This window comes from Mirounga leonina, unplaced genomic scaffold (genome assembly GCF_011800145.1).
Source record: "Mirounga leonina isolate KUSES-001 unplaced genomic scaffold, KU_Mleo_1.0 Mir_101595, whole genome shotgun sequence".
Classification (NCBI taxonomy): Eukaryota; Metazoa; Chordata; class Mammalia; order Carnivora; family Phocidae; genus Mirounga; species Mirounga leonina.
This window is the reverse complement of record NW_023270158.1, coordinates 16839668-16857098: the sequence shown is the minus strand read 5'-3', so window position 1 is coordinate 16857098 and position 17431 is coordinate 16839668. Positions and strand designations below refer to the sequence as shown.

Here is a 17431-nt window from a genome sequence, read left to right as displayed (position 1 = left end):
GGAAGAATTGTATAAATGATACCTTAGGCTCATACAATGAATTGGGAAGAATTGTATAAATACCTTAGGGTCATATAATGAATTAAACAAATGAAACTTTATTTATTCCTCACTGATCTTCATATACTTCCCCCATGTTGGGCAGTGAGAAAAAAGGACCTCACTCAGAAACAATTTTATCAGTCTCTTTTTATGTGTTGCCATCTCTTGAATAAATGGGAAATCTTTCAGATTCCTTAGCTTTCCTCTTGCTCCTCTCTAGGATGGCATCTGGATTGATAGTGAGGGAAAATTACATGGACTGTATGACCTATGGTCCCCATGCCAGTCTCTGTACTCTCCTTGACTTTTCAGTCCCTGCAGCAGTCTCCTTTGTCTGCCTGGTACCTACCCTACTGACCGCATAGCTGTGAACTTGTATTTTCACCAGGAAATGCTGTGCTCTGCTCACTAAACTGTATTGGTTGCTAAAGGAATCCTTATGTAAGTGAGTTACTGCTGAAGAACACTTAAAATTTGAAATACATAATTATGACACCTCTAAAAGCAAATGTGACTATCATTATGGGTAAGCACGACTGCCAAGAAGTTATAGCAATATAAAGCCACTCAATACCCTTTTTTTTGTAAGGGGAGGATATGGATTTGGTGTTAACAGAACATTGTATCAGGTGCTGTGGGAAAAAATAAAAACAAGAGAACCTATGGCCATAATCTTTGTGATTTTACTTAAAAAGGAGAAAAAAGACAAATATGTAGAAAAATCATTTAACACTAAAAATAACACTTTCAGGAATACTTATTTTAATTAAAACTATTTTGCTATTTAATTGCCATCTCATAAACTTATACTAATAAAAGCTTCTACTCATATTTGAGAGTTAAAAAAATTTACCAAAATGGTGGAAATTAATTTAGAGATGAATATTTCTAATGAAACTCAGTAGCATTCTCAAGATAAAGTTTTAAGGAATACTTGAAATATTCAAATTCAGAATAAACTTAGATGGTGTTAGTGGGGAAATAAATCACAAGTCACATGATTCTTCCCATTGAAGATGTAAGCAAATTTGGCGCACTAGGTTTGCTTAGATATGCCATAGTGATATTTTTTCTTAAATACACAGTTCTCTCCCTTGAGATTTCACTTGTATTAATTTCCATGTCATTGAAAATAAGAGTGTATTATAAATCTAATTAAAAATATAGTTCTATGTTGTGTAAGCCTTCCTGTCATCTAACAGACAAAATTAGGTGGTTACTACTTTTAGTCAGTTGTACTTGACTTAGATATCACCTTTGTATTCCAAATACTTCCAAACTGCCACTTACCTGCTGTTCTCCTTGTCATACCTTTCTCTCATTCTTCCTGGCTCTCCCTCGAGAGCTGTAGTGTCTCTGGGCTCATTCCTTCACATGTTGGAAAATAGATATACTATATATGGAATTATACATAGAATGGAAGATATCAAATACTTCAGTCTGTATCTGATATATATTTTGAAAAATAGACACCTTAGTTGTAAATTACTCAAATTATCCCCTAGCGTAAATGCATTTAATTTGCTGTGTAATTTCAGTATACAGATCAATATATTAAAAACTTAAGAGTTTGCATGTCCAGTATTTCTGAAGCCATAGCTTCCAACTTCTGAACACCTCATTGCCCCCTCTGGACATAGTGAATATTCAGCAATTACTGATCATAAGAAGGTACATAGTTTATAGTTAATAAAAGCACCCATAATTATTTAACTCTTAGCATTTTAATAACAGTTTTAATTTTAAGGTTAAAAATGCAAACTGCATTTATAATAACTGGTTAGGTAGCATGCTAGTCATTAAGATGAGATTGATTTTCCTGAAATTAATAACTATTAAGCATTCAAAAGGCAAAATATGGAAGCACTCACTAGAATGTATAGGGTACAACTAAAATTCTACTTATTGACCCATGAAATTACAAAACCTGTGTGCATACTTTTAATTTTTAAGATTCATTTGAGAGAACTTTTGTGAATAACATGTAGAGAAAATATGGATAGATAGGCATCTCTTTTAAATTATCTGATGAAGTAGGTGATAAGGAACACAAAATAAATAATTCATGGTAACATTTATTACAATATATCTTCTTAGCATTAGCATAGTAATAAGTACTAGTGATTTACATAGTTGGAGAGATAACACAAATACAAAATTATACTCACACACTCCTGTGCTTTACTCAAAACGAGGCAGATGTTATCTGAGATATTATACTGTCTTTGTCATTATAGCTGAAGTCAGGTTTATTAGAGACCGTGTTATCTTTATTATCTTTAATGTCTTCAATGGGTCAGTTATGAATAGAAGCATTAACTTTGCTTATGACTAAGTTAAACAGAATTTTGGACACCGTACAAAATAAGAACAAGTATTTAAAGTAGCTTTAGAGAAGAGAAGTAGCCTATTAAAGGTATGTCTGATTTGAATAAGAACAAAACAATTAGTGGAGTTATAAGGTTAGAAATGAATGATCATTAGGTTGTTTCTAGTTTTTCACTAATGTAAACATAGCTGAAAGAACATTCTTTGTAGGTCTCCTCACAAACCCATGTGACAATACCTAGTGGAAATGCTGACTCATTAGAGTATTCACATCTTTATTATACATTGTAAATTGCTTTCCACCAGCAGCGGGAAATGACATGAATTTAGTATTTTAATTTGCATATCCCTGGTTAAACAGCTTTTCAAGTTTGTTGGCCATTCAGATTTTTCCTTCTATGAGTTGTCTTCAAATACTTTGCCAAATTTTCAATCAGATTGTTCATTTTCTCTTACAGGTTAATATGAGTTCTTTGTATATTCTGGGCTCTAACAGTTATATGCATCTGAAATACAGGTCCGGAATTCCTTATCCAAAACCTTATCATTGACTTTACAGGAGACCAATGAAAATGTTCACTTAGCTAGAGTGGTGGAAATCATAGAGAGTTAAAAGAATATAAAGAATTAAGTTTGGCAGGCTGAATGGAACCCTGGGACTCAAGATGAAGGGTGACATGTTATGTGAACGAAAGAAGTGGCTTTATTCCATCATGGGTTCCTTTCCTTCATTTCAACAACCCTCATGTTAGCTTTGTTTTTCATATATGTTTAAGGAAAGGCTATTCGGAAGAGAAACCTCAGATTTTTTGTTGTCTTTGCTATTTTTTTTTTAAGCACAAGTTTAATCCAGTTATCCATTTGTTTGCTTGAGCTTATGGAAGAATTTAGAAAGAGTTGTTTTAGATAATAACTATAATTTTGGTATGGCACTTAATAGTAAAAACCGAAGCATCTTTAATTTTACTTGAAGTGTGTCAATCATGAAGTCAGAGATGAATTGCTTTTTTCTTTTGAATTTTTTTTTATCGAAATCTAGTTGACCTACACTATTATATTAGTTTCAGGGGTACTGAGTTGCTCTTTGCTTTTATTGAAAATTAACCTAACTGCTGTTTTATATTTTAAAAAGAAACTTCTAGTGTTTAATAATACTTACATTAAAAAAATACTCTCTATCAAGACTTCAAGAACTATGTCCAGTTGCAACATGGATAATAAATTCAGCATTGTGCTGTATCAGTTTAAAGCAATGCAGATATCACTGGCCAAGGTGAATGTGCAATGCAAGAAAAAGATAACTCTGACATAGCAAGACTACCTTCTGTTCTACATGCCTTCACTGTCCCTGAATCCATCTGGGTATTTCAAGCAGTGTTTTCAGGAATAATTCAGCCAGAAACTGAAACCTACAATTTTAGTTAGAGTTCATCAAAACCACATTCAAATGAGGTGTAAGTCATAGTGTGTGTGGTAGTGCATCTGAAAAAATATATATAAAAGATGGCGTTACAAACAATGTTCCATACAAGGAAAAGGAGAAAAAGGATATTAATATTAAATTATCCTATTTCATGTACACTGGAAATGAAGACCATGAGGAGACATTCTTTCATTTGCTCATTTATATATTCAGTAATTCAGTAGTTCTCAGCCAGGGTTGATTTTATTCTCCAGGGGAATTTGTCAGTGTCTGGAGCCTTTCTTGGTTCCCACACCTGGGGGAGCAGGAAGTGGTACTGGCATCTTGTGAATCAGGACCAGGGATGCTGCAAAACACCCTACAATAAAAGGGCAGCTCCCTACAACAAATCATTGTTCTGATCAAAATGTCAGTCATGCTGAGGTTGAAAAACCCTACTTGAAAATTATACGTTAATCAAAAATACTTTGTTCTGGTTCTAAACCCTGTGAATTATCAAGGAAAATCTAACTGTATATATGGAATATACTTAAATTCATAGAATATATAGTATGGTAATTAAGCATGCAGGGTATGACTCGGACAGACCAGGGTTCAAATCTTATATCTACCATCTCTTAGCTTGTGCCTTAGGCAAGTTTCCTCACCTCTTGTGACTCTAGTTTTTTAATCTGAAAAAAAATGACAGTTAATGTGTGTTGAAAGGCTCTGCAGTAGAGCTTGAGTGAGATTAACTAGGATGATTTATGTTAAGTGCATAGGAGAGTGTTTGTACTTAGTAAATTCTCAATAAGTGGTAGCAGTTAGTATTACTTCTGCATATACTAAATCATTTGATACTGACCTACTATGAATATCCTGGTCACATACCGTATTTCATGGCTGCAAAGACACCATTGATTAGAATATGCATCATTATTTTATCTGTCACTAAGAAAGAGGTGCTGTCAGTTAGATTGTGACACGCCATCATTTATAAAATGTGTCCCAATTTTAGAGCAATTAATTTGTGGAAAGAAAATGTGGGTCCTAGACATGATTATTATAAAGCCCATCAACGAGTCTTCTTAGGTGCAACTGAATGAGGCTCCCAGTAACCACCTTCAGGTTCAAATTCACTTCAAAGGGCACAGGAACAGAAACACAGCTTCCCAGGAAGGCAGGATCAGGCATCTATCTTTAGTGAGAGTAGAATTCACAGTGGTTTGTGCAGCATTCACAGAGCTATACAAGAGATTTTTTTTCCCCCCCGGTATCTGCCCACTCCCAGATGACAGGTCAGGTGCAAAGGAAGGAGACTCACATAGAGGTGCTGGGTCAACTCTGGCCTGGAAGCCTAATGTGCCCCAGGAGCCAATGTCTTATGACACAGGTAGAGTTTCCAAGATCCATGAAAGATACATGCTCAGTTACAAGAGTTACTACATTTAGGGGTTCCCCCAAACTGTGGCTTTCCATTTAACATTTGTAGTTCATCAGTAGAACTCCCAAGCCAGGTCTTTATTTGTTTATTTATTTTTTTAGCAGTAGCGATGTTGCCCACTAACACAGTTGACATTCCAACTTTGTCAGATTTCCATGTAGAAAACAGCTAGAAAGTTCTTCAGAGGTCAACTTTTCATGCAGAGAGGTAATGCTATCTGTAATTCTCAGACACTGAAATACTAAAACTCAGAGACTTGCTCCAACTCATGAATCACTAAGTCTAGAACCCAGATGTTCTTGCCCCTCATCTGATTACTTCCAACAACACTGTAATACACTGAAGCAGGACTCAGCACACTACAGTGCAAGGGACAAAATTCAGTCCACCACCTGGTTTTGTACATAAAGTGTTATTGGAACACAGTTATGCTCATTTGTTTACATTACCTATGTTTGCTTTCACGGTACACCGGCCAGAGTCAGGTATGACAGGAACCATGTGGCTTATGAAGCCTAAGGATTTACTGTCTGGCCCCTTATAGAAAATGTTTGTTGAGCCCTGCTCTAAGGTCGAACTATAAATTGTTTGACTGTCTCAATGAGTCTGTATGAGGAGATAAAAGGCAAAATATGTTTCTCATGTTTTATCTTTAAAAATAACTACATGTATCAGTGTTTGGCTAACTTTTTCTGAAAAGGATCAGATAGCAAAGGTTTTGGAATGTACTTTAGGATTTTGGGGCCATGTGGTGTCTGTTGAAAATAACCACTGCATACCAGGATCAGAACTTACGGAGCTGGGCTTAAGAGCCCACAGTCTTTATTCCTAAGGACTTAGGAACGTAGTAAAACCTGGGGAGCACCACTTTCAGTAAATGACTCTGGCTAAAGTATTGCTTTAACCAGATCAGAGATTTAGTCCTCATTCAAAAACTGTATGTATAAAGAGTTTCAGAGTAAGTGTATTAGGTTTCCACAAGCAAGTACTTCCTTCCAAACACTGTAGCTTCAACTAACTCCCTTGGGAATTTGCTTATAACTACTGTCTCTTCCCTACATCCCTCCAGTTGAATCTTCACACAGCAGCCAGAATCATCTGTTAAGAAAATAAATCCAGTCACATCACTCCTGTGCTGAAAACCCTCTTACAGGGCCTAATCTCAGAGTAATGGCAAGCGTCCTCAGGTAGTTGCCCTGAAGGGCCTACCCTTCCCAACCTCTCTGGCTTGCTTCCTGCTACTCTCCCCGTGCTCACCAGGCTCCCACTCACCCGGGCTTCCTCATTTTTTTTTTTTTTTTCTCACTAAACATGCCAGACACACCGCTGCTCCTGGGCCTTTGCACTCATGGTTTCCTCTGCATGGATCGCTCTTCTCTGAGATAGCTGCTCGATTCATTCTTTCACTTCCAACTAATCTTTATTCAAAGACCACCTTCTCAGTGAGGCTTTCCCCTCCACACCTTCTCAAATGTGCCCCTCCCATCTTTCCTTACCCCACACATATAATCTATCTCTACGTGATGCTTTTCTTTTTTTCTCTTTAGCACTTTTCACCTTCTGAGGTACCATAATTTATATTTTATTGTCCGTCATCCCCATTAGAAGGCAAGCTTCATGCGAACAGGAAAATCTTGTCTGTTTCATTCACTGTTAAATATCCATTGCCTAAGCTATTTATAACACAAGAAGTGTTCTTATATTTAGTCAGTATTTATTGAATGAATTAATACGTTGGGGTTTGTTGGTAAGATATCATTCGTCAGAATAATTCTGCCCCAAAGACTCTGAAACCCCTTCTTCGTGAGTGGAGGGCTTCTAAGTGTGGCTTCTGAATATCAGTCTCATTACTTAATGGTCACATCTATGTCCACTCTCTTATTGGCCTTGAACAGTCCAAGTATGTACCTTGGTAGATTATATCTTCTTGGTTTCATAATACTTGCCACTTTAAAAAAAATCAATACTGCATTATACTTTGTATATTTGGACAGATTATTTTTGAAATCCATAAATCTCTAAATCAGAACAAAACCTCCCTTTGGTGGGCTGCCCTTGATTAGCTCAGAATGGAAAGAGAGAACCTGTCATTCTTTGTCAATCAGCTTGGCACGTACTTGACAGCATGCAGTTACAGTGAAGGAGAGCTGCGTTGCTGTGGTCTCACAAACCTAATTGTAGATAAATAAAAGAACAGTCACCCAGTATGAGGGGAAAGAGAAACGCAACTGCACAATGTTGTGTTTTTCCAACCATCAGCCTTCATTTGTCAGAGTCTGCCTGACAATCTAGGCCAGAGAAATCAGGCTCTAACACAATATTGGTCCATTTCATTTTTCTTTCCTTGCTACCCTTTTTAGCAAGCAGTTTGCATGTGGAATGAGAGATGGTACAGCCGAAATGTGTGCCCGGTGTACATTTATTTTAAAGGCTTACTTTGGTTTTTCATCCCAGGAACCCATATGTTTGTTTGTTTGTTCGACTGTTTCACTAGAATATTGTAATTGTTAGCTCTTGCTGCAGCAACAAATAGCCCCAAATCTCAGTGACTTCTAAAAACAAACATTTGTTACTCATGTGTCTGTAGATCAGCTGCATCTTTACTTCACACTGCGGATCACGTTCAGGTTTCCTTATAATAAATTGTGGATCTGCTTCAAATGTCTTCTTATTGCAGAACCCAGGCTGAAAGAGCCACTCATATATGGTACATTATTCTCTCATGGTAGAAGACCGGAACTGAGGGTACTAGCTGATCTTGAATTGTCTTTAAAGACCCAGCTCACAGCTGTCATACAGGCTCTTCTGCTCACAGTTCATGGATCAAAGTAAGGCACATGGTAAAGACCAAAGTCAGTGGGGAGGAAAGTGTATTCATTCACAGCGTAGCCATGTTTGTAGAGTGAGCAAATAATAATGAAGTAATAAACCAGTTGTAGTATTCACCAACATCTTAGAATTTCCGTAGTTTCAAAAATGCACTTTTTTACATTTCAGCTTCTCTGAAATTGAGCTATATCTCATAATAGTGTCTACAAAATCATTCTTTAACCTTCTTAGCAGTTCATAAAATAATAGTCGTTCTTAGAATCCATGATATCTTAGAGTTCATAGAAAAATTGTTGATTGTGGAGATTGACAAAATAGCCAAATGGCAGGAAATACTCTATAAATTAGAAAACGAAGGTAATGGTCACTTAAGTTTGCTAAGGAAAAAGTTGACATTTTTACTCGAGCTTTTTTTTTTGCCAGTGGCAGCATACATATCTCATTCACACCAGCTTATTTGAATGAAAAACCATGCATTAGTAGTAGGTTCTTTATCTCTCTATTCATATATTCATATACATTCATTTTAGAACATCCATTCAAATGCAAAGTGTGATTCCCTCATTCAAAACCCTTTTGTAGGGTCTCCACTAAGGTTCTGAGGGTAGTGTAAGAGATCCTTATTTCCTGGCTCTTGCCTTCTATTCCTGTACCATTTCTTCCCATTGCCCTGGCATGGGATCACCATCCTGCCTCTGGCTCCTATCTTTGCAGATCCCAGATTCCCTCTTGCAGTACTTTATATCATCTATTCCTTTTGTCAGCCAGGTGCATGAGTTCTCTGTGTTCCAAGCCTTTGCTCAAGCCTTTCTTCAGCTGTGAGGCCGGCCCCCACCCTCTCGTCCCTCAACTCAGAACTTATCAATTCCTTCTCTATGCCCCCCCTGGACTTTGCACTTTGCTGGCTGTTCTACTTGTTGCCTTGTAAGTTTAATATGTGATCGTTTCTCTTTATCCTTCACAAAGGACTATGTTATGCCCTGTAGTATTCAGTTCCCAGCCAAGACTTTGAAATAGAGTAAATACTCCTTCCATGTTTGTCAAATGAACAAAGAATGAGTGAATGTTGGAACATATGTGAGAGGCTGTTTATATCCTCCTTACATGGTGATAGATAGCATACCATATATACATATTATTCATGTGTTATGAGGCTAGCAATAGGTAAAATGATGGAGACACGATTAAAAATTAAAAAAAATAAAACGAGGCAAAATGCCTCTCTGTTACACTTTCCTTGGGGCAACTTTCTAATTAAAGACAAATGTGGGGGTGCCTGGGTGGCTCAGTTGGTTAAGCGACTGCCTTGGGCTCAGGTCATGATCCTGGAGTCCCAGGATCGAGTCCTGCATCGGGCTCCCTGCTCGGCAGGGAGTCTGCTTCTCCCTCTGACCCTCCTCCCTCTCATGCTCTCTGTCTCTCATTCTCTCTCTCTCAAATAAATAAATAAAATCTTTAAAAAAAAAAGACAAATGTGTATAATCAGCATAATATGAAATGAGAAATATAATAGTGACGTCAATTTTTAGCAAATGTAAGTGTGCGTTAATTTGCATTGGAATTGCTGCTTTCCCCCTCACAGGTGTTGTCTTTTTTCTTCACTGACCTTTGATTTGTGGCCCGTCAGACCAACAACTCCCCAATGAGTAATACTGTTTCATAAGAAATAACTAAGACTGAAGGTGCTTAGACTGTCACTCCATTTGGAAAACCTGTGAGGGCTAGATTTTAAAATACACCATGATATTCTCCTAGTGATTATTAATGAAGGATTACTCTCTATTCTCTAATTACTACAAATTATTTTCTTAAAATTATGCATGAGACTGTAGTGAGCTGTCAGTTCTGTGAAATGAGGAAATCAAACTCTAGTCACATCATAAGGGTCTTGACTCCTGGTGAACAATCTTACACTGTAGGGGATATATTAAGAATAAGGCAGAGGAAAATAAAAAAAAAAAAAAAACAACCCTAAATGGGAAGGTGCTATTATTAGAGGTTAGGTGGGTTGTTTTTTTTTTTGGTTGAAATTCTATCAAGACTTTCTTGTCTGAATGTTCTTTGAAGTTGAACACTTTCTACTTACAAAAACTGGCCACTATAATTAGCTATGTTTCCATTTTAGTGGTGACCTCCTTCACCTTATCTTAAATCATATAAAGATGTAAGTCCATTCGTGAGATAAAAGGTTTACTCAAACCAATTCTCTGACCTGGATAGCATCAGTTTGGCAATCATAAACCCACAAAGAGACACCCTTGGTGCATTTTAAAGGCTATGTGAGAATTTATTTCTTTTCTATGGGAAGAGACCAGATTTTCTCTCACTTACACCCTAGAAGGTTCTTACAGAATGTACTGGAGTTGAAGAGGAAGAGGAAAAAAATAGCATGGTATTAAGAGAGGCGACTGCCAATTTTGGAGCGCGTACACACATGATATAAACAGCCGAGGGACGGGTGGAGTGGACGTTTGGTGGCATACATTTCCTGGTTATAATCTCAACTCTGCCACTTGCAGACCATGTGGTTTTGGACAACTGACCCAATTTCCCTCAGTCTCAGCATCTGTAAAATTAGATAATACCCTTTCTGTGGGAGTGTTAAGCATGAGGGAAAAAATGTATGAAACACACACTGTTTGACACATAGTAAACTGTTAGCAACTCTGGTTTGTAAATATTATTACAGCAGTTAATATCATTATAGCAGTTTCTTGACATTTTCCGCACAGCTAGGGATTGTAGCAGCATTTTTTACTTTTGTGTAGTCCCGTGCTTCGGCTGGGGTTGTTTGCTCTGCTGTGCTTTTCAACTTCTCTGTGTCAAGCTTTCATTGCATGGAGAGATACCAAATCTTTTTTTTAATTTAATTCACTTATACTTCCATTTTTTCTCACACTAAGGAAAAATACGCTAAAGAGTATTTTAAGTGAATTTAACTGGATTTACTACAGCTGACCCTTCAAGCAATAATATTTGACCCTGAACAACTAACCTACATTTTATTTAATAAATTCACACCGCAAATAAATGTAGTGAGGTAAATTGTAGAATTTTATTTTCACAAATGGCCTTTGTGAAGTGATTTATCAAAGGTACATGTAATTAGATATCAGGTTCTCCAAAACATTGCCAAGAAATAACAACAAAGAATTTAGAGCTGAACGTGATTCTTTTGCCATTGCTCTATTTCTGTGGGACTAAGGGTAAATCTCATCCAGGTACTTAAACTCTTCATTATTTCATTGAAGGACAAAGAGATGACATTAGTGGTGATAGAAGGACATGCTAATAGGAAACATTTCTATAAAGGGAAATGATGTGACTTTGCAGTACTCATTCATCAGAGGACTAAATCTGGGGCTAACTTGATGGCCTGAAGAGGAAATATCTTACCTTCTGCAGGTGCAAACCAGGGACATTTCACAAGACGTGCCAACTTTTCCTCAGTTCATCTAGCAAGCACCTGCTTCAGATTCGGCTCTGAGTAATATCTGGGCTGCCCTAATGTCAGACTTGCTGCTGTTCATGTTCATTTGCCAATGAAAATTGCATGAATTAGAATGTGTTTATTTCCTAAGGGAATTCCTTGTGATAAAAAATGCAGTCTCCTAACTCTTCTGAATAGTAGCATCAGTGCATTGCAATCTTTAGAACTATTTATTTGGGATTGCAGAAGAGGGGCAGGGAGAGAAAAATATTAGTGTTCATCATTTGGCTGCATACCTGATACATCGGCAGAATTATTGACTATTTGTGATAATTTTCGGAAGGTATAGAATTTATACTGGGTGCGCTTATAAGCAGTTTTCAAGGAAGAAATACTCAATTCTCACAAAGTCCATGCTGAATTTGAACTCATTACAAGTTCACAAGATTTTTTTAAAATAACTTTTAGAATTTTTTTTTATCATTCAGAAAGTTCTTATAATTTTAGGTCCTGTTTTCCTCCGTAATTATTGTTCCTAAAGGTGGTGTGTGCATGTTCGCGTTGCACGCATACTCATCAAGGCACAGGGCTAGTCTTAATGTTATAGACACTTTTAACTCAAGTGCCCACCTTCCACTGGTATTTATTATAATGAGAGCTAAAGAAATGATCCCTTTCATGAGTATGTGCCGAACATGCATAAACTGTAAGACACCCTATTGTGCCCTATAAGTTACAGTGATTTGGGTTCAGAGGACTCCCTGCCCTGATGGGCTGAGAGAGAAAGATACAAATGGAGTATATAAAGGAAGCAGTGGCATGAAGACATGTACACACAGCAGTGCTGGGAGGCTCCAGGGTAGGGGAGGGAGGAAGGGAGATATGGGTTAATCAGGAGTTGCTATCTAGGGAAGATTGCCCAGGCCCTGACTGACGCCTGACATTGATTAATCGATATTCCATCCTAGTGTTTAACAAGTGTTTCAACCAAAAAGTCTTCTGTAATATTTAACTTCACTTCCTTCAGCTTCAATGTATGCACATTTGTTTTGTTCTCTCTTCAAGCCAGCCAGACAGTAGCCAATAACAGAATACTTTATATTCATATCTAAAGAGGTTTTTGTTTGTTTGTTTGTTTGTTTGGTCATTCTTCAGTCTTCTCTAGACTAAGGGGAAACAAACTTTTTTAAATAAATCGTTCCTCAAAAGGCCTATTTAATTTGACTGCTTAATAATTAATAAGCCTTGGCATGGTGCTTTAAGTGTTTACTCTTCGGAAAGAAGCTTAATCTTGACAGTGATGTGGTAAGAATTACTTGGTTTTATTTCAAAGCTAAATTTTGGATCCAAAGCCCAAAAGAATCCTGTTAAAATAAGAAGTTTGTAAAGTAAAATGAACGTTAGGATTACTGGGATTATTGGAGCTAACGATAGCATTTATCTATATTAATCATATTCGTAAGTCCTATTTCTCATTATTGCATTTGAGATTTATTTTTTTGAAAAACAAAGTTAGTGTTTGTGTTTCTATTTAGTAGTATTGGAGTAGAATTCAAGGAGATTTGGGATAAATATTTTCAACTTTACTATGTTCCACAACGACCTCTATTTCTTTTCTCTGCACCAAAGCTACCTTTTTGTGCCCCGATGTACCATGCAGAAATTGATCCGCAATACATGTGGAGTCTCCAAGGGTATATTTAAATTTAGTAATTTTATTGCCAACTGTGAAGTTAATCTGCACTGTATGTGTTCCCTTTCCCCAGGAAATTGAAGTAGCAGTTCAAGCTAAACAGCCGGATGTGGAAGGGATTTTGTCTAAAGGGCAGCATTTGTACAAGGAAAAACCAGCCACCCAGCCAGTGAAGGTAATGAAGCAACCTCTAGCAATATCCATTACTTCATAATGGGTTATGCTTCCCCTGTTGTACATTCGCCATTGACGTGGTCTATTTATAATCAATGAAATAACTTGTAAAGAAATATTGTCCATACCGCAATAGCAGAGGCTGAGCTGTCTTTTTGATCAACATATCCTATTCATATATTTGTGATCTTAAGGCTATTAACGAGTCATTGCATTAAAGGACTCATTTCTGTCCTGGTGTGCTACCATCAATGCAGAAAGTGGTCCCACCTTCAAGGTAGATTAAATTCTTTGAGGCTTTATTGCTTTGCTTGCCAGCCTTGATGCTTTTCATATTGTTTGGCTTAATTCGAATCAAGCTACTGCATCATACTGTCTGTCTCCAACAGCTGTAAAGAATCACAATATGGTCCGTGACCTTTCTTTTCTCTGTGACACTCTTTTCTTATGAAAGAGGAAAATTGGCATTCAGGCTCTAGTACTTTATTGGGTCAAGAATTTTTAGTGAAATGTCTGTAATTGCTTCTCTCTTTGGTAAAAAGCTGTCCAGGGAGAAAGGTTTCTCCTTCTTTCCTTTCCTCATGTACATTTTGAAGTCTGGGACACATTTATTCACAGGCTATTACACGAGGAGAGAAATGGAGAGCCAGCTCAGTTTTCGAAAAATAGCTAATCAGTGGCTTCCATTTGCAAATGAGAATGCAGTGATAAATAGACGTTAGGTATAGGTTACCTTATTTTCTCTACCTGACCAAAATTATAATGTGTCCCATTATGATGGAGGTTCCCAAGAGCCTGGAACGGTGGCTGTTTATTGATCAGTCCCGGTTTCTCTGGCTAACATTGCAGGCTGAGATTTAGTGAGCCTCGCCCTCATGTTTAAAACTGCTCTAAAACAGTACAGGTCAATAACCTCATTATACAGAACTAGTTTGTCCTTGCAAACAACATTACCATGACTTAGACTCTGTCTCTAAGGTCACTGATTATGCTTGGCCCAAGCTTCATTTCTAGAAAATTGTTTTTCTTTGAGTTTACAAGGGGCCTTTCCTTAGGTAAATGTAAAGTTTTAGTCTAAACATACAATGTCCAAACACCGGATGCTAAAAGGCACAGATTTGTGTGTAGAAACTGATAGACATTTATTCAGGAATACCTTGTTACCGTTCCTAGTATCCAGATAATAATAATAATAATAAATAATCATCATCATTTGCATCCAGTTCCAAGGCTGGTATGATAATTTTCATGGAGCAACACTGTGTTCAGTATTTAGATTGAAGAGCTGGAGAAGGTCCCAAAAGCAGCAAATTTCAGGGTTTCTGCTGATGCTCTGACGAAAGCCGGTCCCTAAGCAGACACTTTCCTTGGTTAACAGAGTGACTCTCCTAGTAAGCAATGAAACAAACAAACGGACCATTCCAGAGGTCTACTCTGTCTACTCTTGCTTGCTTCTCAAAGACTTGATGCAGGGTTTGGCACACTTGTTACACATTACAGATATGCACTGAAATTGTCTTTCACTTCTCTGCCTTTGTTAAAAAAAAAAAAAAAAAAAAACAACAGAGGGAAAATTCTTAATTGAAAGTCAACGAGAAAATTTTTATCTTAATTATATGTAAACAATCCAAGCAGTTGATGCTAACATCACACCTCCCACTCAAGCCTTCAACTCCTGGGCCACTTGGAGATCAGAACCGTGTCTTAGTGAGCATTATCTACTTTCTGCCTTCGCATTACTGATATAAAAGGGGAATTAGCTTTCTGAAATAAAAGGAAGAGCAAGGAGGTGCTAACTTTCCTTCTCATCTGCATTCCTTAAAACCATTTTGTAGAGTGAGCACTTTCTTTCCTTCTGGTCTCTCTCTCTCCTTCCACATTTCCTTTTAAGTCAGCTCATTTTGGAGACCTAGAACTTAAGTGAAAACTCATTCTGGTTCTATCATTTATCCCTTGGGTTTCGAGGAGAATCAACCTATCAAGTTGATAGAGGCAGAAGGGCAAGATTGACTTGGGAGAGTGGGGGTGTGGAGAAATAGTTGATTCACATGCAACTTTTCATATGGACCATGACCTTGGAAACACCTGAACATGAGCTGGGGTTTGTGGGAGCCTGAAACACTAGAGGCTCAGAAACCACCTCATAGTTCAGGATATGGAATCCAGCACAGCAAGACGACAAGCTGTAGAGACTGTTTAAATCTCTGCATGGATCAAAAACCTCTTTTTCAAGGTCAGGGGATGATTTTTCTGACGTGTGATCCATTGCTCTGAAAATACATACATAAAGCCCCTTTCAATTTTCATTTTATATATCCAGGTTTAAAAATTGTGCTATTCCTAACGCCTTTTCTCCTTAACATCCAGGTTTCTCACCCCTTCATAGAAGGGAAAGGGGTCTGAGTAGCCTGTAGCATATTTTCATGAAAAAGTTTGGTTCTGTTTTGGGAGGAAGATTCATTTGGAAATGATAAGTTATGGAGAAGAAAGTGATATATACATATACATACACACATACATAAGATCTAGTGTTTAAATGGATAATTAGTATATCCTCCGCTTACAGACGTTCTAATTGAGGACATAGCAGAGCATGATTCTGTTTCTTAGGAAACTGTCTATTGGCACCTCCACACGCTGCATCAGACAGCCTGTCTGTCCGGCTCCTGTGCTCACCTCCCAAGCTGAGTTCTCTTTGGGAGCTGGCCTCATCCCTGTTGAGTTTTTTTCCCCTTTTCCCTCACTTCATCAAGTTCTCTAGGATTCCTTTAACGTTCAGAGATAGTAAATTTTTAGTTTCCTTTTTTGTCATCCCCAACTAACCCACTTCCTTATTTTCTTTGAGAATTTCCCATTAAAGGTCAAATATATTGTTACGAGACAGTTCTACTAATGACATAAACGTAGCACTAGATCTCTGATGCAAAATTACTGGAAAATTTTTAGAATAATGTGACTGAAGAAATAAGCATTCTTGTTTTGCTTTCTATCTCCTCTTTCTCCCCCCTACACATGCTCATGCACACACACACACACACGCACAGTTTTCTTTCATTTGATTTGTATCTGGTTCCTTCATCTTCCGAAAGTGAAGATAAGTCAGATAAATTAGATAAATTGTTAAACATTTTGCTTAAGTTATCCCTTTGGTAATAATATTTTATGATAATGCTGCTGATGGAATCTTTTTTAATACATTCCACTTTCCACAGAGTAATTTTGCAGTTTAAAAGCAGCAATTACAACTGCCATCAGTAACAACAATATTGACAACCACTAAAAAAAAAAAAAAAAGGCAGTTATTTGGTTTTTAAGGTGTTTTCTTTTTTAACTCTCTCTTGAACTAAAGCAGTTAGAAGACATTTTCTTCTATTGATACTCGTTCTTTAACTCAACGTGCAACCCTACTCTTTCTATTAAAATGTTTTCAATGTGTATATGTATTTTGGAATACTTATATCAACTTCTGTATATCAGAAGTGAGAGCATCATTGAAATTTAAAATGTCTTGGTTACTTGCTGAAGTGATGAGATGAAGACAGCTGGTTTGCTTTGCTAACTTTTTAGATTATAAAAACAAAATCTGGTTACCATGAATCTAATGATATATTTTACTAATGTTCTTGAATTCCTTTTTAAATGTAACAGAAAACGTAAGGTGTTCAGGGCCTTCTGGATTTGGCCAAAATGTTCCACTCCATCCTTTAACACAAAAGAATTGCCATAGACGAATGGTCAAGAGGGCAGTTATAATCTCCCAGGCATCATTTCCTCAAATAGTAGCTGCAGAATGACAGCATCATTAGTCATTTTCAATTAAAGTCAGTCACAACCAGGGATGTTTCATTTTCCCAGCTGTTTTGTTGTTAATTAACTAGATTAAGCTTGTTTTTTCCCAGCAAGTTTGTTCTACTGCTACTATCAACATCATAAAATTTCCAAGAACTTCCTTAGGGTTTATTTGTTTGCCTGATAATTTTTAATACATTGCGACAGATGTGTGTCTGAAGATTTTTAGATGGTATAGCAGGTTGAATGGTGTGTCTTATTGGTCAAAATCTTGCCTAACGAAATATTACATTTATAACA

The 17431-nt window shown here is 37.1% G+C and overlaps 1 protein-coding gene across 9 annotated transcripts in view; it reads left to right on the top strand.

Annotated features, from left to right (window-relative positions):
• The window catches only part of DMD (dystrophin), a 1717438-nt gene that overhangs the window by 1013463 nt on the left and 686544 nt on the right, over positions 1-17431 (top strand). For all 9 annotated transcript variants that reach the window (XM_035001266.1, XM_035001277.1, XM_035001248.1 and 6 more), the window contains one exon: positions 13242-13343. In XM_035001266.1, the coding sequence (XP_034857157.1) occupies positions 13242-13343 (102 nt within the window). The remainder of the gene's footprint in view (positions 1-13241; positions 13344-17431) is intronic.